Consider the following 21,548-nt stretch of genomic DNA (forward strand, 5'->3'; position numbering starts at 1 on the left):
AGTCTGCCCACAGCTCCCTCTGCACACAGGGCCAGGGGTGCTGGGCACGGAGAGAGGTGAAGACCCCCTACCTGGCATAGCGCCGGGGGCCAAGCCTTGCTACCCTCCCTCAGCTCTGGGGGGCTCAGCTCCCAGCCCAAGCCCTCAGCAATGAAAGGGGGTGTGGCATCTCTCCCCTCCTAACACGACAGCAGGCCCTGTGCACATTCACTCTTTATTATACATTAAGGTCTCAGATATTCCAGTTCTTTGATTCCTTGGGGCCAGCACACACAGGGCTGCACATGGTGGAGGGGCTGGTGCTCACACACACTGGGGAAGTGTGGGGTGAGGGGCTGTGAGGGGTGGGGGTCTTCCCAGCCCCGAAGTGAGTGAAGCCGCAGAGTGGTGGGAGGGGATGCCCCCACAGAGGCCAGATGCAGTGTGGTGTAGGCGCACTGTGGTGAGTGAGTGCTGGGTCCCCGAGCAGCCATTGCCAGGCCCTGCCAGAGCCAGGCCCTGTGCCCCACCATCATTGGTATGAGGCACAATCCCTGAAAAGCCCAGCAGCCAGCAGTGCTGGGGAGTTTTGGCCAAGCAGAAGCAGAGGGTGGGAAGCCAGGAGCAGGGCAGGAGGTCCAAGCTGTGCTGGGGTTAGGGAGGAGCACGGGGGCTAAAGGCAGAAGGAGGGCATGGCCTCACATACTGCCCCAAGCCCCAGCCCCACAGCCACAGGGTCAGCAGCCCCCCCAGCCCCATGGGCTCTGAGATGAGGTACAGAGCCAGGCATTTGATCTCCCTACTCCCTGAGACAGCACAGTCCTGCTTCTGGGGCACATCAGGGACAAGGCTGGGGAGGGGGCAAGGACAGAACTCAGGGCCAGTAGGGCAGTGGGAAGACAGAAAAAAAAAACCTACAAAAACCCCCAAAAGCAGTAGTGCAGAGGTGGAGATGCCGAGAATGGGGGTGAGAGGAGAGACGAATTTGCAGGGTGGGGGTTGGCCACAGGTGCTGGCAAGGCACAGGAGTGGAGTCGAGAGGAGGGGGAATGACACTGGCCCCAGAGAGCAGAGAGGGGTTCTGGGATCTTGGGAGTGACCCACACGCTCTCCCCCCTGGGGCAAGGCAGGGTCTGGTCCCTCTGATTCAGGTGGTCACTTTGATCCCAAAATATTTGCGCAGCTGCTCCAGGAAGACAAAGGTGAGAATGGTCTGAGGAATGAGCCGGACAGCAGCAGGAACGAAGCCCTGGAAGGGGACAGCAAGAAGGGGGAAAGTCAGTGTGTGTGCCTGCCGCTGGTTGTTCAGCAGCTCAACCCTGGCAGCAGCACACGTGGGCAGGTGTGGGTCAGCACTAGCCAGGCACATATTGTGGGCTGCAGAGCAGGTGCTGTCACATCATGGCCATCACAGTGCACACAGGTCTCAGCACCATGTGCTAACCCCTGTGCTCCCCACATCAGTGCTAGCACCTGCACTGCTGTTTGGGAGCTCCATGGGTGCAACGGCCACAGCTGTGGTGCCTGGACTCAGGCTGAGTCCCATCGAGGCCAGGGCTTGCAATACCTTGGGGCCAAGCCTGGGCTGAGCAGACAAAGGCCTGATGCAGGAAGCAGCTGGGCTGCCACAGCAGAGCCTGAAAGGCCCCCCGCCCCAGGACTGTTCTGGACCAGAACCTCTGCTCCCAGCTCGGGGCCAGCCTGCCCCATGCCATGCACCCCCAGCCAGGTACCTTGTAGAAGGCGAGAGGTCCGAGCTTGGCAGTTTCCATGGCACAGTGGGTGACACCCTGAAGTGAGAGGGTGAGAGATGAAGTGGGAGGGGCTGGGAGCCAGAGGCTGGCATACAGAGACAGGAGGACAGGCAGCAGCAAGGTGGGCAAGGTGGGTGACTCACCCGGTACTCTCCGTGGGAGTTCATGAGGCGGGTCTTGAGCACATCCAGGGGCTGGCACAGGAATGTGGCACACCCACCCTGCAGAGTCAGCCAAGTCAGGAGAACTTGGTACCAGCAACTGCTGTGGTCACTGGAGTGACTCAGAGCCACACTGGGACCCGACCCCAGGCCAGGAGCCTCCTGGAGCCACTGTGCCCGGCCCTGCTCCACCGAGCCCAGAGTGGCAGCTCTGGCAGCCCCAGCCTGACACTCTGAACCTGGCTGCAGGCAAACCCAGCCCCAGCTCTGCCCCCACAGCCCCGGCCCTACTCACAGCAATGAAGCTGGACAGGAAGTGAGTGAAGATGTTGTCTGACAGCAATCCAGTTGCGAGAACCAGCTGCTTGGCCTGGTCATAACAGGAAAGCTGCAGAGACATGGTGAATCAGTGACATGTTCCCCCTTCTTTGCCACAGCAGGGACCATCCTAGTCCCTAACCCAGTCACCTACTGCCCAGCAGAGCTGTCCTACCTGCCCAACAGTAACAAGGGCCCCGCGGCAGGATGCCACCGATGCTCCTGAGAAGAGTTTCTTCAGGCCCTCTGTAGACAGACAGATTTGGATCAGCACAGTTCTCTGCCATCACTCACACTCCATTCCCCCTGGAGCCTCCTTCCATGCCCAGTCTGTGTCCCCAGCTCCTCACACAGCTCTGCTTGAAGCACACCATAGCAAACAGGCTGCAGGAGTAGGGAGTCCTTCAAAACAGCGTGACCTCCTCCCTGCCTCTGCTCATCCCGTTCCACCTGCTCCACCCTCCTGCGCTTTTCTGTTGCAGCTCCGAGCAGGTCACCCTTTCCCACCAAGCGTGTGCAGGCTGCCAGGCCCTGCCAGACTTTGCTCAGCCCCTGCCCCAGCCAGACGATGGGGAGGCGCCAGACCCTCCACTCCCCTGGGCTCCCCCATCCCCAAGGGCATCCCCCGGCCCCTCTCCCTGCCCCGGCTGAGCGAACTTCCGGGGTAAGCCCTGCCTGCTAGGGCACTGGAGCAGGCTCACCCACGCGGCTGGCACGGCCTCACCTTCCCGGAGGACACGGTACATGCCATCCAGGGCATGGGAATAACTGGAAGGAGCGAGAGGGGAAGGGGTCAGGGCCCGAGGCTCCCCAGCACGGCGGCAGCCCCGCCGCTCCCCCCGGGCACCGGCGGCTCCCGGGACGGCGGCCCCGGCCCCGGCCCCGGCCCCACCGCCCCGGTCCGGGCGCTCGGGCCGTGCCGCCGGTGCGGTGCTGCCCCCCCGCGGCCACGCGGAGCCCGGAGCGCCGGTCCCGTCCGGCCACTCCGCGCTGTCCCACGGCCCCTCCGGGCCTCCCACCCCTCTGCCCCAGCGCCCCTCGCCCTGGCCCCTCACTCACTTGCGCCGCTGAGCCGGCGGCTGCTTCATGTCGTTCTGCATCCTAGAAGGCAGAGCACCGCAGGTGAGGGGGAGCCGGTATCCACTGTCCCCTGCAGCACTGGGGACCCCAGCCCTGGGCAGTGGAACTGTGTTGCCCGTTTACAAAGGGCCAAGAAAGTTGCCTCCAGTCCCACTCCCCCTGAGGGTCACACACGGCTGGGGGCTGTCACCAAAAGGCAGAACAGCTCTGGCCACCCTGGGCACAGAGCTCCTGGCTCACTGACTGTGGGGCAGGCTGGCCAGGAGAGATGTCGGGAGCACCCCAGCACCACCCACCACCCCAAATGCCGTCATGCACAGGCCAAAAGCCCTGGTCGTGCAGACAGAACTGACCTGACATTCACCATGTCCGCTGGGGTCCCCACAAACCCACCAGTGAAACCTGTGGCCAAAGAAGAGTTGGATCAGGGTCTTACCCATCCTGAGGGAGCCAGAGCCAAGGGCCCCACTGCCTGGCTCACCTCCTGCTGCAGCCAACAGCACTTTCTGGTAGAAAGGGGGAGGCCCCTGGTTGCCCTGGCCCAGGTAGTTCTTCGCGGTCTCATAGATGCCAAAGCGAGTCAAGGAATACGTCATCTGGATGAGGGGGAAATGAGCGACTGTGTCCCTGGCACAGGGCAGCTGGTCAGCTGCAGCACGTGCGGCAGGAGCTCTGTGCACTCACCTGCCGGCACAGCGAGGCACTGAGCCCATTGTAGAGAGCCAGGAAGCCGTCGGTGCGGATCACATGCATTGCCATCCCCATCATCCGCATCTTCACCTCCTGCTGCGTCTGCAGGTGGACCTGGGGCAGAGCGCAGCAGCATCAGCCCAGCGCCAGGCTGGGTAGGGATGGGAGCACACTGAGCAGGGAGCAGGTGTGGATTTGAGCATGTGTCAGGTTAACAGCACTTGCACAGGAGTCAACAGCAATAGCTCCGGGCTCCCCACACCTGAGCCAACAGCAATAGCTCTGGACACCCCACACCAGACTGGCCCAGCCTGGCACCAGAGGGGTGGAGGCAGTGAGGGAAAGAGGAGTGCCCAGGCACCTGCCTGCAGCACCTCCCAGGCCCTGCCCTCAACAGCCGGCCCCAAGGTGAAGGTGGCGCCTGCTCTTCTGAGCCACCGCGAGGCAGGGGGGTGCTGTGCTGGTGGAAGGTGTGTGTGTGTCCAGCAGTACGTGAGTGAGCAAGTCCCCAGTGTGGGTTTGGTCAAAGGAATGCAGCTGGGCTGATGAAGTCATGGCCACGCAAGGCAGCAGGCCACTTCCCCTTCTCCCCAGGAATGCAGGAATCACACAGGCAGGAAGAGAACCCCAGAGCTGGCCAGGCACTCCCCTTTCCGCCTGTGGCAGCCCAATGCTTCTTACCATTACCAGGGGCAATGGCAACAGGCAGGGAATCTGGCTGGGACAGGGGAGCCGTATCGGCTGGTGCTGGAGCATGCTCCGAGTGCTGCAGAGACCACATGTGGGTCAAAGGCCCCAGGAGATAAGGAGAGCAAAGGGCTGCTGTCAGGGGACCAGGCCCAGCTCCCACTACAGAAGCCGTGGCACAGCTGGGTCATGGGACACACTGCAGGACGCTGGGAACAGCCACTGTCTTCCACATGGGACAGCAGCAGGGGTGCAGGGGCCTGCTTGCAATCCCCACAGGTGGATTTTGGACGTCAGGGACCAGAGCTTGTGGCTGTTAGCAGCATGGGGCAGAAGAAGTGGGCAGGGCAGGCAGAGCCATGCAGGGACATGGCCCACTGCCTGCAGTCTCAGGGCTGCAGGAAGGGCAGGCAGGCAGGCATGGGAGGGGCTGGCCAGGCTGTGGTCACTGCTGGTTGCTGCAGGACCAGCAGCCCGTGGGTGGCCCGTGGCTGCACGGAGTTGGCCTAAGGGCACAAGCACTCTCCAGGCAGGCTGGCCAGGGCCTCTCACTGGGGCCAAGGTCCAGAGGTGCAGTGAAGTGCCCTTCGTCCCCTGCCCTGCCAGACCCTGAGGCCTCTTGTGCCTCCCCAGGCCTGGCGCCAGCCTCTGCTGTAGGGGGACTCTTGGCCAAAGGCAGGTCTGTATTCAATATTCAGGCGTGAACCCTCTGGGAAAACCAGCCAGATAGGCTGTGCTGCTCGCAGCTGCAGGAATGCAGGGGCTGCACATCCACACAGGACAGCATGGGGATGCAGCCCAAACGTCACAGCCATCATGCTGGCTCAGAGACAGACCTAGACGCAGGTGTCAGACTAATTCCCTTTCTTAGCGCCTTGCCATGGCATCCCACACAAGCTCCCACGGGCTGGCAGCCACCTTCCACTGGCATGACGGGGCCAGCTGGACGAGGCAACAGGCCGAGCACTGGGGAGGCGGCATCCCCCTGCCAGGGCTGGCTCCTCTCCTGGGCCTATGCCTGGAACATCTTCCCCTCCCTCCATGCCATGGGGTGGGAAGGGGGTGTCTGTCCCAGCCTCACCCACAGGCATGGCCCGGGAAGGGCAGGCCCTGTCCCTGGGCCTGGCTCTTCCCTCCCCACCCACAGCCTGCTCCACTGCCAGGCTCGTCGCCACTTGGCCAGCACACAAGGCTCTGGGCAGCGCTGGCACTTGCCCCATCCGTGGGTGCTGCAGCACAGGGCTGCGCACGGCCTCGTGCTTGTGTCGGGAAGCAGGCATGCCAGGTCATCTGTGGCGCCTAGGTGACATCTTGGCTGGAGGGCTCAGAGCCCAGTGGGCCAGTGTCCAACACTGCCAGCCCCAGAGCCACTGCCATATCCAGGCAGGGCTGGGCAAGGCGCCCTCCACAGCTCCTAGAGCTGGCACCCCGAGCTCCCCAGATCCCTCACCCACACACCTGCCCATGCCCCTGGGCTGGGTCTTGTGACCCCTCAGCCCTGTCCCTGGGCCCAGGGCCATGTTCCTGCACAGCCACGAATCAGCTCCTCAGAACTGACCCCCAGCAGCCGTTTCCCCAGACCTCTACAGCTGTTTTCCAGCTCCCTCCGTTGCTCTGGGACCCTCACAGCCATTCCCTATCCCTTCACAGCTGTTCCAGGACCCTCAGGCCTGCTTCCCAGAACCCCAGAGCAGCTCCCCATCCCCTCAAAGTGGCTCCAGGACCCTCACAGCCACTCCCTCCCCTCCTCAGGCAGCCGTTCCCCAGTGCCTCAGAGCCAGTCCTTCAGCTACTCCGGGATCCTCAGAGCAGCTCCTCATCCCCTCGCAGCCATCCCGGGACCCTCACAGTCACTCCCAGTTCCCCCCGGCCCATTCACCATCCCCTCAAAGCTGCTCTGGGACCCTCGCAGCTGCTCTCCTCTCCCCCACAGCCGCACCCCCCACAGCCAGGTCCCTCAGAGCTGGTCCCACAGCCACTCCGGGACTCTCAGACCCGCTCCCCGTCCCCTCACAGCCACTCCCCCGCTGCAGCCCAGTCCCTCACAGCCGGTCCCACAGCCGCTCCAGGGACCCTCGGAGCGCCTCCCCACCCCCTCACAGCCACTTCCAACCCCCCAAAGCCGCTCCGGGACCCTCAGACCTACTCCTCACTCCATCGCAGCCTCTCCAGGACCCCTACAGCCAGTCCCAAATCCCCCTAACCTTCTCCTCATCCTGTCACACCCTCTCCGGGACCCTCACAACCAGTACCAGTCCCCCTAACCGTCCCCCCAACCCCTCACAACTACCAAGCCCCCAAAACCGTCACCCCATCCCCTCACAGCCTCCCCCCAAACCACCGCAATCATTCACAGCCGCGTCGCGCTTCCCACACTCGCCCTCCATCCCCCTGAAGCGCCTCCCCACGCCGTCACAGCCGCGCCCCGGCGTGTCCCCTCTTCACCTTCAGCAGATCCAAGGGGTGGGTGCAGCAGGCGGCCCCGGACGACGCGAGGCCGCCGAAGTACCAGCGCGAAACGCGCCGCTCCGCCATGGGCGCTGCTTCTGCCAGAAGCCACGCCCTCACCGGACCGAGGCCACGCCCCCTCCCGTTAAACCACGCCCCCTCCCGGTACCGGAAGGGGGTGGGGCGGGCCCGGGGCTCGCATCTCCGAGCCTGCGGCGAACGCGGCAACCCCAGGCTCCAGAGTCCTCCTTGCCACCCCATACACATCTCCATTTCCAGCCCATGGAAGTGGCTTCTTCCCGTTAATAGTTAACAGGGGTAATTAATGGGGAGATGAAGCCATCAGCAAAACGCAGGGTGAAGAGGTGGGGGATGCACAGGTACAAACGGCAGCGTTACCAGCGCGCACACGCGGAGCGCAGGGATAATCAGCAGCTCCAGAATACTCTTTCCCACCCCTCATGCATCTCCACAACTTGTGGAAGTGGGTTCTTCTTGTTAATAATTAGCAGAGGTAAGACCATCAGCAAAAGGCAGTGTAAGGAGGTGGGTGATGTGCTGGTGCAAACTTCCAGTACCTGAAGGGAGCCCACAAGAAAGATGGACAGACTATTTACAAGAGCATGTAGTGACAGGACAAGGGGGAATGGCTTCAAACTCAGAGTAGGTTTAGACTAGATATTAAAAAGAAAATTTTGGCCGTGAGGATGGTGAGGCCCTGGCACAGGTTGCCCAGAGAAGCCGTAGCTGCCCCATCCCTGGAAGTGTTCAAGGCCAAGTCGGACAGGGCTTGGAGCAACCTGGCCTAGTGGAAGGTGTCCCTGCCCATAGCAAGGGGCTGGAATGCGATGATCTTTCCCTTCCACCCTAAGCCATTCTGATTCCATGAAATGGGGAGCATGGGGTTAATCGGCATTTGAGAAAGATGAATCATTTTACAGGTTTTTTTTGATATTTATAAGGTAGAGTTCATGGTGATGGCAGGAAGTAGCAGCTCTGCCAAACCATACAGCATTCTTCGGGAGAGTACTCCCACTGTGCCACGTGCACTCGGAAAGGTCCGGAGCCCGGCTTGGGCAGCAGCTGTAGCACCAGTCTCTCCGTGGTGAGACTACTCCAGAACAACAGTCCCTCCTGCTGCCTCTAGTGCTGCTTTGATCTTCTCTGCTTCCTCCTTGGAGGCGTTCGCCTTGATCTCCTGCGGAAGGGACTCCACCAGCTTCTTTGCCTGCAAGGGACAAAGTACGAGGCTTGTAAACTGGCTTTCACTAACTGGATTATTGGATTTAGAGCCATGATCCTGACCTCTGCTTAAGCCAACCATGGAAACTCACTGACCAGTACAAACCCCAAGACTTACACTTGAACTATGGCACATCCCACCAGAAGGCAGCTAAACCTGACCGCAAGCGACAGCACGCCTGCTGGGAAACCTTTTCCAGCGATTCACTGCTCTTCAGTTCCTTCCACCACGTGCGTGGTGCTCCCTGATGTGCACCCTGGCCTGCGTGGGTGTGGGTGCAGGCAGAGCCCATGCGGTGACCTGCTGAGGCAGCGTCCGCCTGGTGCTGGGCTGGCTCTGCTCGGGGCCAATGTTTTGGTTCACATACTTGTACCAGCAGGAGGGGAGGCCAGTGCAGGGTTTGGACACAGCTGCACTGGCTAAAACAGAGCCCCAGCACAGACTACTTGACAACACAGTATTTTGACATTTCAGGGACTTTTAAAGCAAAACTACTGGTACTAAGCAGCACTGCAATACTTAAGGCAAGGTGAAAAACTATTGAGCTAATTTAAAGAATTTACTGCAGTGCTACTATAGAGAAGGAAGCGAGCCCAGGAGGACAAGCCCCTGCTGCTCTTACACGCAGCAGCTCTCTGCCACAGCACTGCGGGGCTTTAGCACCCACTGGACTAGTCGCTGTGCTGGCAGAAAGGTTTTGTCCTTTTGATTCCTGCTGGGTTCAATGCCTATATATCTGTGGTGGCAGAAAAATGCTTTTTTTGCTGGGATTAGAAGGCACAGATATGCGGGCAGTGCTCGGCAGGGCACAAATGCCTTTGCTCACCAGGACAGGATTTGGACAGGAGCCTGTTCAGGCTCACTGCGATGAGGACAGGAAACACAACACAGGTTATTCATTTCTGAACCCTGCTCACCAAGGTGTAACTCCATTCTACAGCAGCCCTGGTCAAGAGAAGCAGCTGTTCCTGGTGTTCAGTGGGAACAAGAGCGGAGCCCAAGCCAAGTGGGACCCATGTAGCAGCAACCATGGGGCAGACGCAGTGTGTTCCCAACCCAGGTAGAGCCCAGGGCTGGTGGTGACAGAGGGTCAGCATCTGCTGAGCAGCTCCCAGTGAGCTTCCTGAGGTGCAGCCAGCCTTGGTTTGGCATGTGCTGATCACGCACCTGTCTCACAGAACAGTTGCTGCCGCAGGACTGATGTTTGGGTCCCAGCAGTGCCCAAAGTAATCACTAGCTGTGCTTCCCCCCATTCTATCAGCAACTCTACAGGCAGGGAAGATCTCCCTGCAAACCTCGTTCAAAACACCTCGACTGGATGGCAGTAAAATTTACAATAAAAGTGCTTTGTCTCTACTTTGAACACAGCCTCTGCAGGTAGAACCTCCACAACTGTTTGTGTTGTGTCTGTGTTTCACCCAAAGTGTCGGGCATGGGTACATCACACCTGAGTTTGCCTGCAACAACTGGCACCTACAAACAGCTCATCCAACAGGTGCCACATGCAAAGCAAAGCTCATTTAGCATCAGCTCCCCAGTTAATTATCTGCTGATTGTGTCCATTACAGAGTTTGGTATTTTCATGTTTGCTTGGGACCGATAATAGATTAACAACTTCCAGAGGAACCACACTGACAGTCAGGTAATTATCCCCGTGGGACAGCCAAACTTGTACCTGTGCCACTGACTTTCTCTGCTGGCTTTGCAATGCAGCAATAAGAATGGGTCAGAAGATTATTTGCAAATACTTCTGCTCCCCTGGGCTACAACTGGAGCAGACACTGCAATGCCCAACGTTGCAGCGGGAATACTGGAAAGTGCTACTGTTGACCCCAAGACATGGAAGGATCACCCTGTGGAGAGGTGCAGCATGTTACATGCTTCAGCAGTAGCAGCTTCATCACCCAGCATGCTGAGCCCACATCCCAGGTCAAGGGCCTGAGCTCAGACACTGCCCAGGGCTGAGGCCCGTATCCTCTCAGGAAAGAAGCAGCATCACCTATAAAATGAAAAGAGCTGAAAGCCTGGATTGCAAGATGTGTGAATTAGAGAAGCTCATTTAACTTCAGAAATACATTGGCCTTGGGAAAGGCAAGCCAAATCCAGCTGTAGTGTGGGATGCTGGTTATTCCTGAGCTCTGCAAGAAAGCTCACAGCAGCTCTCAGGTCTGGAGAAGCTAAGGCGGGCATGGACGTCTCTGAGTCCTTTGCTCTGAGCCTCCTCCTGACAAGGGAAAATGCCAGACAAAGGCACAATCAAATCCTGTTCCCCACGTCGCTGCACTGAGATGCACGCAGGCAGACTGTGCTTCTGAACACACAAATACAGGCTCCTTTTGAACAGAGAGCTGAGGTTGCTGGACCTGGGGGCAACACACCACAGCCTGGGGCAGCACCTCCTCACCTGCACGAGGTTCACTCCTGGCACGAAATTCTTCACCTCCTTGATCAGCTTCACCTTGTCAGTGGCCTTCAGCTCCGTCAGCCGGACAGTAAAATGAGTCTTCTCTTTCTTGAGCGGGACCACCTCCTCCTCCTCCTGGAAGCAGCCGGAGCACGGTGAAGTCCCGCGGCCGAGCCCACCGGCCTCGCCCGCCACCGCGCGTGTGGTCCCTGGGGCCCCGCTCCCGCCCCTCCCGGAGCGCCCGGTACCTGCGGAGCCGCCTGGGCGGGCAGGAGGGAGGCGGCGGCCGCCGCGGGCATCACCCCCACGTCCGGGATCTTCAGCGTCTCCTGCGGGAAGAGCAGTGGCACCAGCGGCCGGTCAGGCGGCGCACGCGGCCGGGCCGGGACGAGCCGGGATGAGCCGGGTCAGGCCGGGCCGCCCCCGCACCCACCTTGAGCAGCGCGTTGAGATCGGCCACCTCCAGCAGCGTCAGCCCCGCGATGTCCCGCACCAGCTGCCGCACCTTGGGCGAGTACTCCTTGGCGGCCGTGTCCAGCGGCGCCCCGGCCAGCGCCTCCGAGCGCCGCGCGGGGCTGGTGCCGAGTGCCCGCAGCCCGGCGGGGGGCCCGCGGAGCACGGGGCACGGCGGCAGCAGCGGCAGCAGCGGCGGCAGCGGCAGCAGCGCCCGGCGGGCGGCGGGCAGCGCGGCGGGCAGCATGGCGGCCCCAGGACACCGAACGCTCCGCCCCGGCCTCCCGGCGGGCCCCGCGCCGCCACTCGGGCCGGGGTGGGCGGCGCCCGGTACCGATAGAGAGCCAATAGTGATAGAGGTAGGGCAAACCGATCTGCAGTGGGAGTTGTAGGCAAAATCGGGCAGAATAGAAAAGCGAGATCGATCATAATAAATCCATTACTATTTATAATTATCAGTTCTAAAAAAGAGTAGAAAAAATTTCATTTACGAAGGAACAGAAATTACTTCCTCTCCAGAATGCTTGGAAGGAGAATTGGTTATATTTCTACACTGTACACCATGGTTAATGGTAAAATTGAAGCATGAGTGCAAACTAAAACAAACAAAAACAAAGTCTGAAATCCTTGTCATTTTACCTTTTTGACTTTCACTAATTGCAGTAATTCACTCTAAGGCTCCATAAAGCTTAATAATTTAGGACTATGCATCTACAGCATAGAAACATTCTAGACTCTGTAGAGAGGAAACTTATGTGGCCAAAACTGAAATGGAGCTGAAGCTGGCCGGTACTGCGAGGGAAAGTACGAAGGGACCCGCACCCTGGAGCTGCCGCCACCCCTTGGCAGCCACAGGCGCCGGCCGCTGGCGGGATGCCCGCCCCCGCCCAGCACACGAGGCCGCACTTCGTTCCAACGCTTTATTGTCACCGGTAGCGCTCGGTCTCCCCTGCGAGGGGCGGGGACGGGGACAGGCCCGGCCCAACGAAGGGCCCCGGGGCCCGTGAGGGCGCTGCGGGGAGCGGGGCTCAGCAGGGATGGGGCAGAGCTGGCGCCGGGGACCGGGCAGGGCTGGAGCGCTGCACCCTTGGGGCCTGAGCCACAAGCCCCGGGGCAACGACAGGGACAGGCCGAGCTCTCACCTGGCCCCAGGGGCCACCAGCTGCGGGTGAGTGGGTGAGCCGGGGGGCTGCTACCCCAGGCTGCAGGGCAGGGGGGGCTGCACCCCTGCCCCTTGGTCCCCAAAGCCGGTAGTAGGAGCCTATGGCCCCGCTGCCCCTGGGACATGGGGCCGGGGGACAGGACGAGTAGTCGAAGTACAGAGTGATTTCGGATGAAGAGTAGTGTTACACTGGACCCACGGGACCCCCGAGACCCCTGTGCCTTGTGCCCACAATCAGTCAAACGAGATGAGCTGGGCCTCTCCGCTGCCTGGGGGCTGTTGCCCGGGGGCAGGTGCTGGTGGGGGCTGCTGCTGGGGGGGCCCCCCAGCTGGGGCCACCTGGAACAGAGGAAACAGCTTCGTTAGCACAGATGCCCCACTGGGTCCTGACACCCTGGGCTGGTAGCACTCACCTGTTGGTAGAGAGGCTGCTGCCCAGGCAGGTAGGACTGCTGGGCTGGCAGGCTGCTCAGAGCTGTATCCTGGCCTGGCAGGGCAGACATGAGACCCTATGGGAACAAGGGAGTGGGTGTCAGAGGGGCTGGGGTACATGCAGTACCCACAGGGCAGTGGTGACAGCCCCCAGCCTCCACCAGACCTCCCTGAGGATGGCTCCATGGGCTGGAGCCCACTCACGGCTTGTCCCCCCATGCCCAAGCAGGGAGCGCTCACCTGCATGCTGTAGGGCTGGTAGCCCATGGAGACAGACTGGCTGCCCATGTAGCCCATGGTGCCCGACTGGGGTGCCTGCGAGATGGCTGGGATGCTCTGCGACTGTGAGGCTGCAGTCTGTGGGGAGAGGCTGGTGAGAGGTGGCACAGGCAGCAATGGCTCACATCTCCAAACAAGGCCCTTGTGCCCAGAACTGGATCTGACTCCAGCCCACTTCCACAGCAAGAGCAGCAGATCTGGAGATCTGGAACCAACCAGGCCCTCCCCCTCCTGCTCAGAGATCCCACTGCCGAGTTGGGGTACATTGCCCAGCCCCACAGAACACCCCAGGCCTTGTCCCAGTTGGCTGCAGGCTGCACTGCCTCACTTGCCTGGTAGCCCTGTGTGGGTGTGGGCTGGTAGGATGAATATGCAGGAGTGGTGGTGGGCACCGCCGGCCCCTGCTGAGGCCCCTGCCCACCGCTGGCGCCCGGCTGGTACATGTAGGCATTCACCATGCTGGGATCTGGGTGGAGAGAGCAGAGGTTGGAGCAACTGCCTTGGGCTCACCCCTACCCCCACAGGCTGAGCTGCCCAACGTACCAGTCCCGGTGACGGGCATGGCCGTGTAGGGCCCAGTTCCCCCTTGTGCAGCCTGGTTCATGTACACGCTGTGCATGGGAGAGCCCTCCACGGAGCCAGCTGGGCTGAAGGTGCCAGGGAAGCTGGTGGGCCCAGAGGGCTGGTAGATCACCCCACTGGCTGCGGGCATGGCCTGGAGCTGGTGGGAGGAGGAAAGCCAGCTTAAGGCCACAGTTCCTGGAACCTGACAGGGGGGTGCCTACCCCAGCAGCTGTACCTGGGCATAAGGCAGTGAGAAAGCTGGCATCTGGGCTCTCATCTGGATGGTCTGCTTCTGCTGCTCCAGGCGCAGCTGCCTCTCCTTCTCCTGCTCCTGCAGTCGCTGGATGGCCAACTGACGCTGCATCTCCAGGTACTCCTGTGGGAACAGGGCTGTGGTGGCTGGGAGCCATACCACCACACAACCCCTCCTTCCAGGACTCACACTGGGCCACAGTGCAGGCAGGCCTGGAATACCCTGGACATGCTTCCCTGCCTCACCTGCTTCTTCTGCCTCATGATCTCCAGCTTCTGTGCCAGCTGGATCTGGCGCTGCCGCTCCGCCTCCTCCGCTGCACGGCGCAGCTTCTCCTGGTGCTCCTCCCGCAGCGCGTTCAGAGCCCCACGCGCATCCCGGATCTGGGCCAGTTTGTCCTGCAGGCCTTCATAGTACACTGGGGAGGGAAGGGACAGCCTCAGGAACATGGGGACAGAGCACTCAGACTGTCTCTGCACTCCACACTAGCTTCTCTCCAGTGAGACTGTGTCATGGGAATGCTGAACCCTGACACGGTGGAAGCCCTGGCTGCTGCCCACCCACGCCCAGGGCCAGCAGCTCCCCCAGCTCCCACGCACGCCTGCGCTCGTCCAGCTGGTTGAGCAGCTCCAGCAGCTGCGGGTGCATGTTGTTGATGGACTGGAAGAGGGACAACACGGCAGAGTCGTTGGTGATGCTGCGGCCTCGCATGTGGTTGCTCTTCATGCGGTTGACAAACGTGGTGACCGCGTTCTGCAGTGCCTTCAGGAACTGCTCGTGGTTCTCCTCGGACTCACCGTTCTGGTACTGCTGCTGGAAGGAAGGATGGGGCAGCCTGTCAGCTGGGACCTCCCAGTGCCAAGAGACAGCAGCCAGCTTGCAGAGCCAAAGAGTAGGGTGCTTCTTGCCCCTCGGTAGGTGCCAGACCCAGGCCCGGGTGCCCTCTTACCTCAACCACCCCAAGAGGGGCAGGGTGGGCTTCCCCAGGCTGCACAGCTGGCTCCGTCAGGGACAGGGGTGCTGACGGCGTGGGGCTCTTGCGAACCTCCTCCTGTTTCTTCTCCCAGTAGTTACGGTTCAGGTACCGAGCCAGCTGCCAGGAAGAGAAGGAAGATGAGCATCACTGACTTGCAGCAGCAAGCCTGTGCTGCAGACTAGCAGAGCCAGGATTCTTACCTCTGGGTCAATGTCCTCGGCCAAGGGAGCAGAGGAATTCTGGAAAGAGACAAACGGAGAAATGCAGTTCAGCAAAATCAGAGATCCCCAGGTCCCACACAGATGTTCAGCTCGGACCTGGCCATGTATGACCACCAGTGCTGAGCAACAGTGAGAGCCTCAAAGGGGACACAAGCTGGGAGGCAGTGGAGGCAAGTAAGTGCCAGCTGAGAACACATCTTCTTGCTCAAAACACAGTGAATGAGCAAGGGGTTGAATAGAGCAAATATTTTCCCTCAGAATGGGGATTAAATTGGACACAAGCAGGGCAGACTCGGGCTCAGGAAGTGGCCTGTGTCCAGCCACTTCATGTACAGGAGCTGCCACGGACATACCACAGGCGGGGAGTAGAGCGTGCTGGCTGGGGGAGCCGATGATGTGACAGGAGTGGGCTCAGCCTTAGGGTACATGGAGTAGGTTGTTTTCTGCCTCTGCAAAAGAGAAAATTGCCAACTCAGATAGAGTCCAGGCTTCTCCAAACCAACCACAACACAGCCTGTGCCTGGCTCTGCTTTCACCCTCTCATTCCACAGGCTTTGAGCCTCGCTCACATCAGGACATGTCCAGAGATCTGTTATGGCCCAGCATAGCTGGGCCGAAGAGCAACAACCCCTCTCAGATCCCAGCAGGGAACAAACCATTCTCTCCTTCTCCTCAGCCTCTGACTGAGACAAGGCAATAGCCAGCTGGAGTTCCTCTTCCTCTTGCAGAGCTGTCTCATCGCGCTTTGGAGGCAGCTGGAAGTGGAAAGACGAGGAGGTGGTCAGTAATGGAATAAACAAACAGGTCGGGATCACCAGATCACCTATGGGGCAGCCACTCACCTGGGACTGCTGAGAGAGGGGGCTGGTCAGGTACTCAGGGGGCAGTTCAGAGGTGGCAGCAGCTTTACCCTCAGTTTTCCTGTAGTGACAGGTAACAGTATGGACTGAATGCTCCTTCCTCTGCACCAGAGCCCAGTTCTGCACAATGTTCCAGTGGCAAACCCCACTCCCAGGAAGGAAGAGGGCCCAGCCCAGCCTGCACAGCCTGGGAAGCCCTCGTTGTGCTCTGCAGGGAGCTAGCTCCACACCATGCTTCCTCCCTCACGGTCCCACCTGTCACAGGCAAAGAAACCCATCACGAAGGGTACTAACTTGTTGAGATGCTCATAGCAGGGCTCACAGACTCTCACTTCCTTCTCAATCCCGAACTTGGGGATGGTGGAATATTTGGAAGAGCATTTCCCACAGAAGATCTGCCCGCAGGCCCGGCAGTGGTGCTGTGAAGGACGAGAGACATGAGTGTGGTGGCAAGACATTCCTTCTCCTTTAGCCAACATCACTCAGACACTCCTGGCATTTCCCTGCCAGCAGCCAGGAAACATGGTCTGTCCCCAACACACTTCCACACAGCAAGTCCTGCAGGGAGTTCTGCAAGTCCCAAGGGCTGTGTAGAGCAGGGAACCCAGAGGAGCAGGAGCAGCACCCACCTTCCGCGTCACAACGCCAAACTGCACTCGGCACCTGTGACACTCCTCTGCATCCACCCAGTCTGGAGCCTGTCAGGGTCAAGGGAAATTGCATAAGGAGGGAGGAGTGTGTCTGCACTGAGCCTTTCAGGAGCTCTGATGGCTAGCAAGGCTCTCATGCCTCACGAGGGAGACTGGAGGCATTTGCAGCTCCACAGGAAATATTAATCCCCAGAAGTTATCTCATGTTCCTTAGAGATTGTGATGCTTTCCAGTCAAGTACAAGATTTGCTAGGAAAGCATCTGCACAGCAATCACTTCAGCAGTGCCCTGCTGCCACGTCCAGCCTGCCAAGCTGCTGTAGGGCCAGTGAGCAGGAGGAATGATGGGTCTGACTCCCTGTCCTGGTCAGTTCTCCCAGCAAGGCCTCCAATCCGCACAAAACGGAGGAATGCAAGACCTGCAGGTTTGGCAGGAAGGGGATGGGGAAACAGGTCTGTCCCACAGTGCCAGCTGCTCCCCCCCACCACAGAGCTCACCCTCTCGGCAGCGAACATGGCGTCGCTCTCCTTGAACTCCGGGAAGACGTGACCTGCGGGAGAGGAAACGGAGTCCCGTTGTGACAGGAGTCGTCTGGCACAGGGAGGCCACGGTGCCTGCAAGCTCATGCTACAGGTGCGAGGTCAGCACCACCTCTTGTCTTGACCAGTACCTCCCTCTGACACACCAGCAGGCACCCCTCAGCCATGGTGTGTCAGAGGGAGGTACTGGTCAAGGGCCAATTGTTTCCCTTACACACCCACAAGGGACATCACAGGCCTCTGGATAAGGCTTATTATTTCTCAGTACATTGAACTGAGGGGGATAAAAAGCCCACTGGATGGGCAGGCAAGGCTGTGAGTCTCAGTCCTTGAAGGGCCAGAGTTTGGCAGCACCAGCTCAGGATGGGGGACTGACCCTCCAAGCTTCTGCCACTGCCTGCAGAGTTTCTGGTGCACAGCAGGAAGCAGAGGCAGCAGCGTGTCCCTGCCCTTGCTGTCCTGGGACAGAAGGGAAAATGTCACACTAACACTGTCAGAAAGTGGGAGCGTGGACCCATCCTGGGAGCAGGAACAAAAGCCTGTGAGGAAGGAACTGCCCCACAGCAAATCCCTTCCCAGAGGACATGATGACTTGCTGCCAGTCTCCCCAAGAAAAGTTGCAGTTCCTGCTTTTCAGGTCTTCCTGCCAGCCCTGAGGCGCTGGGTATGCTGGAGGCCCACAGCAAGGCAGCCCCGGTCCTGGGACCACGGGACTGTCCCATCTCTGCAGCGGGATTTAGTCACCCTGAGGGGTTCATTGGGTATTGGGAACCAAGGAAGAGCTCAGTGCTGCAAGTCCGGATTTTGCTCGCATCAGGCAGGGAACTGCCAACGCTCCTGCAGAGCAGAGCTGCTTCATCAGGTGTCTCCTCACCTGTGACAACAGTCCTCACCTTCAACCTTCATTATCTGATAGGTGTCCTGCACCACCTTGTACTTGGGCTCATTGCGGAAGGCATGAGCCCAGGCCTGGATGAGGTATAGGATCTTACTGCGGACACTTGTCTCCACTTGCCTCTGCACAGGAAGGAGGAGAAAAAAACATCTGAGAAAATGCCCCTGAAACCCAAAGGATGGTGTGAACCCCCTGAAGAGAAGCCAGAAATACCACTCAGGAAAGACAGACTTTAGAGTACTCAGGAGAGGTAAGAGCTGTCAGAAATCTGCAGTAAGGACAATGCACAGCACAGAGGACAGACCCCTTCAGCAGCCCCCTCCAGCACAAACAACAAAACGTCCTTCAAAGCAGCACAGACCAACTGAACAGAGCTGTGGCCTTGATGCTTAGAGCAAATGCCCAGTGGCTCTGGGGCCTGCCCAGCAGCTCTGTCCACCCCCACACAAGAGCTGCCCACCCCACACTCAGAACACCATGGGACCCCCAGCTGCCCAGTACAGCACAGCCCGCCTTGCCTGCCCACTGACAGTGGTGGGGGGTGCCTGGAGGGTGCCAGCACCTCCAGTTCAGGAGTACTCAAAGCCATCTCAGGATGTGACACAGCGAGGACAGCTGGGACAGCTGCCCTTTGGAGGCAGGGGCAACTGCATCACACTTCAAGGAACTGGAGAAAAGTTGGCAAGCCTGTTCTGACCTCAGCCAGCCTCGAAGCCTCTATGTCATCAGCTGACCAAGTGATCACATCCACATGACTGGCTGTTCCAGAAATCCCCAGGAAGCATAGGAGCACTGTCAAGCTCTGATTTCAGCCAAGACCTTGGCCCACACAGCATCATTTACTGACAATTCCTGGAACTCCAACTTCTAGAACAATTGGCAAAATCCTGCATTCCATATATGTCACAGCCCTGAACCTCATCAGAACGTGGACTGTTTTATCAGCATCAGGTGTTCACAAGCAGTAAAGTTCCAAGTGTGGGAGGAGAATGGGGCAGTTGTGAAACTCCTGAGGCAGGCAAGGACTGAGAAAACCACAAAATCCCTGGATCTGATCCGATGTCCTCAGCCCTCGGAGCAGCTATGCTACCACACCTAGGTGTCATGCTATGGCAGTGTTCCTGCCTCAGGAGAAGATCCTGCATGGAGACTGAGTCAGCCCTAGCAGGAAGGTGGCAGGAGAGACACTCTGCTCGATGTGCAAGGTGACAGGACTCACACAGCTCATCCTCCAAGGATCTGGGTCACCTGTTTGTTTATTTCTGGTGGAAGACAGCAGCTGTAAGGAAGGAACAGTATGATGCTAACAAGCATCTGGGCATTGCTGTTCTGAGTTGGGAGCTGGAGACAGTTCTCATTTCCACTTCACTCATAGAATTCCCCAGTCCAAGGACACATGAAGCTCCAGCAGGTATCAGACTGGTGATAGCTTGTAACAACAACCTGTCAGTGCCAGCAGCCATGGTCACATCCTGCAGAGCTCCTGAACAACTTGACATGCCAATGAAATGGCCGTGACACAGAGGAAGCTCCAGCTGGTTTCTCCTTTGTTGCTTTACCTGCCTATGTGTCTCACATTGTTCCACAAGAGGGAATTCACCTCGCCACTGCCCAGGTCCTTGGTACAGGTGCCAGGCTATCACCCGGTTTCCTTTGCTGTCCCAACCCAAGTGTTGTATCCAGGAGCCTTTACCATGGAATGGCCAAGGCCTCTGCAGCACTTTCCTGCCATTTCACAGTACAGACAAACCTCTGCTCCCACCACATTTCCTCTTCTCAGAAGCCCTCCTTCACTGTCTACATCCACCCCTTCACACCACATGACAGTTTGCTCTTTTCTAAAGCGCATTTCCAGTTTCCCTTCTGCTCCTTACCCAAAGGGAATACAAGAGACGACACACACATTTCTTCCTGCTGCTGCTGCTTTTCCACAGGAAAAAAAAAAAAAAAAGATAGTAAAATAAACCTATTTACCTTGAGTATTTCCTTCAGCTCCTCCATGGTCTGTTTATTGGCCACCTCGTCATGGACTGTTTGGCCACAGTTTTTAACCACCGACTCCATGACCTGCAAGGGCCAAGGCAACATCAGCCCACAGCTTCCTGCCTCCCCTGCGACTTGTGGAGGTCCCAGTACACATTACAGGCTGAACATGGGGCACTACTTAAGCAATGAGGTGTGTTGGGGCCATGTCAATCCACTCCCTGCACTGTGAGCCAGCTGTCCTTCACCTCCATGCGGGGCTGGGGGACTCTGCTCTGTGGAAACCAACCCCAGGGACAGCAGCCCCAGTCTCAGCTTTGCCTGTTCCAAAGCCGAGATGGAACTAAAGCATGAAGGCCCTGGGCTGATCATCCCAAAACCTCTGTGCCAGAGTCAGGAAGAGGCTGGCTCCATGCTGTGCTGCAGTAACCTGTGCAGTCTGAAGGCAGGTAGTAAGAAGCCCCTGCAGTGCTCCCAGCCAGGTGCCGTTACCTCCAGCGCGTACAGGGCCACGTGGGGATTCTTGTCATTCACTTTTTTCTTGATGGCATTGACGGCATATTTCGCTCTGGGGAGGGGAAGAGGAGATATGTTCTCAGGGGATCAAGGATCTGAGGGGAGATCCCACCCACTGCTGACAACCCACCAATCCCCACCCTGACATGAGGGCTCAGTTAGCTCAGAGGTACATGATTCACTGAGTAAAACTGGGAAGGAATCAGCACATTCAAGCTTGAGTTTCAGGCCAGGGGTAATCGGCAGCTCCCAGGGTCCGGGAAGCACACCAGCACATCAGGATGTGCTCTACAGCCCCTCTGATGCTCTTACGGAAGCGTATAATGAGACATGTGCTACCACGGGCTGCCAGGTCCAAGACCCTCGAAGGGTCTCCTTCCTTGTGCAGGCAGGAGAGCTGTGCCCACAGCACGTCCGAAAGCCCAGGAGCACTCACTGGGTGTCTCCCTGACGGATCATGTCGCAGATCTGCAGGATGGATTCCCAGTCTGTCTCCAGCAGGAGCTGGCTCGTGGCCTTATCTGCAATGAACAAACCCATCAGGCCGCCGTGAGCCGCGCTGCTCCCCCCGCTGCTCCCCGCGACTCCGCTCCGCCACCGACGCGTCCCTGGGAGCGCTCGGGGCGTGGCGCTGCCCCGAGGCTCGGGGATAAACCCCCGATTTCACCCAGAAAGCACCAACCCTCCCGCTTCAGACACCCCGGGGCGCTCGGTAACCTCGGCCCCGCCGCTGCCGCTCCTCCCGGGCGGCACCGGGCTGCGGCACCGTGACCCAACCCGGCCCAGCCAGTGCCGTGCTCTGGGCCCGCCTGCTCCCGGGGCCGAGCGCTGCGGACCCCGACCCGGCCGAGCGGTGCGCCCCGACCCGGTTCCCGTCCCGCCCGCCGAGGGAGCCGCGTCGGTACCGAGGAGCCGCTCGAAGGTGCCGCCGCCGCGCCCCATGGTGTCCGCCCGCCACCGGCCCGGCCCGCTCGCTCCGGCCCGGTCCGGCCCCCGCCCCG

General features: G+C 59.4%; 3 protein-coding genes across 4 annotated transcripts; all 3 read right to left on the minus strand.

Annotated features, from left to right (window-relative positions):
* Positions 1-195: 195 nt before the first annotated feature.
* On the minus strand, positions 196-7,384 carry SLC25A10 (solute carrier family 25 member 10). The gene is made up of 11 exons (XM_032129093.1): positions 7,115-7,384; positions 3,977-4,096; positions 3,774-3,888; positions 3,646-3,694; positions 3,272-3,313; positions 2,937-2,980; positions 2,388-2,458; positions 2,190-2,282; positions 1,877-1,954; positions 1,713-1,769; positions 196-1,228 (listed from the first exon to the last, which is right to left on the minus strand). Exons 1-11 carry the CDS (start codon positions 7,382-7,384, stop codon positions 1,127-1,129), a joined length of 1,041 nt encoding a protein of 346 aa, XP_031984984.1. The 3' UTR covers positions 196-1,126.
* Positions 7,385-8,047: 663 nt separating this feature from the next.
* On the minus strand, positions 8,048-11,516 carry MRPL12 (mitochondrial ribosomal protein L12). Its single transcript, XM_032129095.1, has 4 exons — positions 11,198-11,516; positions 11,013-11,093; positions 10,765-10,899; positions 8,048-8,345 (listed from the first exon to the last, which is right to left on the minus strand). The coding sequence occupies exons 1-4, from the start codon at positions 11,462-11,464 to the stop codon at positions 8,229-8,231; spliced, it is 600 nt and encodes a 199-aa protein (XP_031984986.1). The 5' UTR covers positions 11,465-11,516; the 3' UTR covers positions 8,048-8,228.
* A 607-nt stretch (positions 11,517-12,123) lies between these two features.
* On the minus strand, positions 12,124-21,546 carry HGS (hepatocyte growth factor-regulated tyrosine kinase substrate). Of its 2 annotated transcripts, XM_032129086.1 has the most exons (21): positions 21,453-21,546; positions 20,984-21,068; positions 20,524-20,599; positions 20,023-20,115; positions 18,047-18,170; positions 17,112-17,164; positions 16,594-16,662; positions 16,259-16,383; positions 15,947-16,025; positions 15,761-15,859; positions 15,458-15,553; positions 15,084-15,122; positions 14,857-15,000; positions 14,507-14,720; positions 14,153-14,325; positions 13,890-14,030; positions 13,634-13,811; positions 13,423-13,556; positions 13,052-13,168; positions 12,793-12,888; positions 12,614-12,718 (listed from the first exon to the last, which is right to left on the minus strand). In XM_032129086.1, the coding sequence occupies exons 1-21, from the start codon at positions 21,487-21,489 to the stop codon at positions 12,614-12,616; spliced, it is 2,277 nt and encodes a 758-aa protein (XP_031984977.1). In that variant the 5' UTR covers positions 21,490-21,546. The 2 variants fall into 2 exon arrangements, with proteins under 2 accessions (XP_031984976.1, XP_031984977.1); XM_032129085.1 differs by having other exon boundaries at positions 12,124-12,718; positions 14,507-14,717; positions 15,761-16,025; positions 21,453-21,489.
* Positions 21,547-21,548: the final 2 nt, after the last annotated feature.

This window comes from Corvus moneduloides, chromosome 19 (assembly GCF_009650955.1).
Source record: "Corvus moneduloides isolate bCorMon1 chromosome 19, bCorMon1.pri, whole genome shotgun sequence".
In the NCBI taxonomy this organism is placed as follows: domain Eukaryota; kingdom Metazoa; phylum Chordata; class Aves; order Passeriformes; family Corvidae; genus Corvus; species Corvus moneduloides.

Bases quoted from the DNA above. Each gene is read 5' to 3' on its own strand.
- MRPL12 (XM_032129095.1), bottom strand. From the start codon at position 11,464: ATGCTGCCCGCCGCGCTGCCCGCCGCCCGCCGGGCGCTGCTGCCGCTG. The intron at 11,094-11,197 runs GTGGGTGCGGGG...CTCTTCCCGCAG, and splicing joins ATCTCAACGCGCTGCTCAAG to GAGACGCTGAAGATCCCGGA. The intron at 10,900-11,012 runs GTACCGGGCGCT...GGCTGCTTCCAG, and splicing joins CCGCCCAGGCGGCTCCGCAG to GAGGAGGAGGAGGTGGTCCC.
- SLC25A10 (XM_032129093.1), bottom strand. From the start codon at position 7,384: ATGTGTATGGGGTGGCAAGGAGGACTCTGGAGCCTGGGGTTGCCGCGT. The intron at 3,695-3,773 runs GTGAGCCAGGCA...CTTTGGCCACAG, and splicing joins GCTGTTGGCTGCAGCAGGAG to GTTTCACTGGTGGGTTTGTG. The intron at 1,229-1,712 runs GTACCTGGCTGG...GTCCCCTTCCAG, and splicing joins GACCTCTCGCCTTCTACAAG to GGCTTCGTTCCTGCTGCTGT.
- HGS (XM_032129085.1), bottom strand. From the start codon at position 21,489: ATGGGGCGCGGCGGCGGCACCTTCGAGCGGCTCCTCG. The intron at 21,069-21,452 runs GTACCGACGCGG...TGTTCATTGCAG, and splicing joins CACCTTCGAGCGGCTCCTCG to ATAAGGCCACGAGCCAGCTC. The intron at 13,169-13,422 runs GCAAGTGAGGCA...CTCTCCCCACAG, and splicing joins CACCCACACAGGGCTACCAG to ACTGCAGCCTCACAGTCGCA.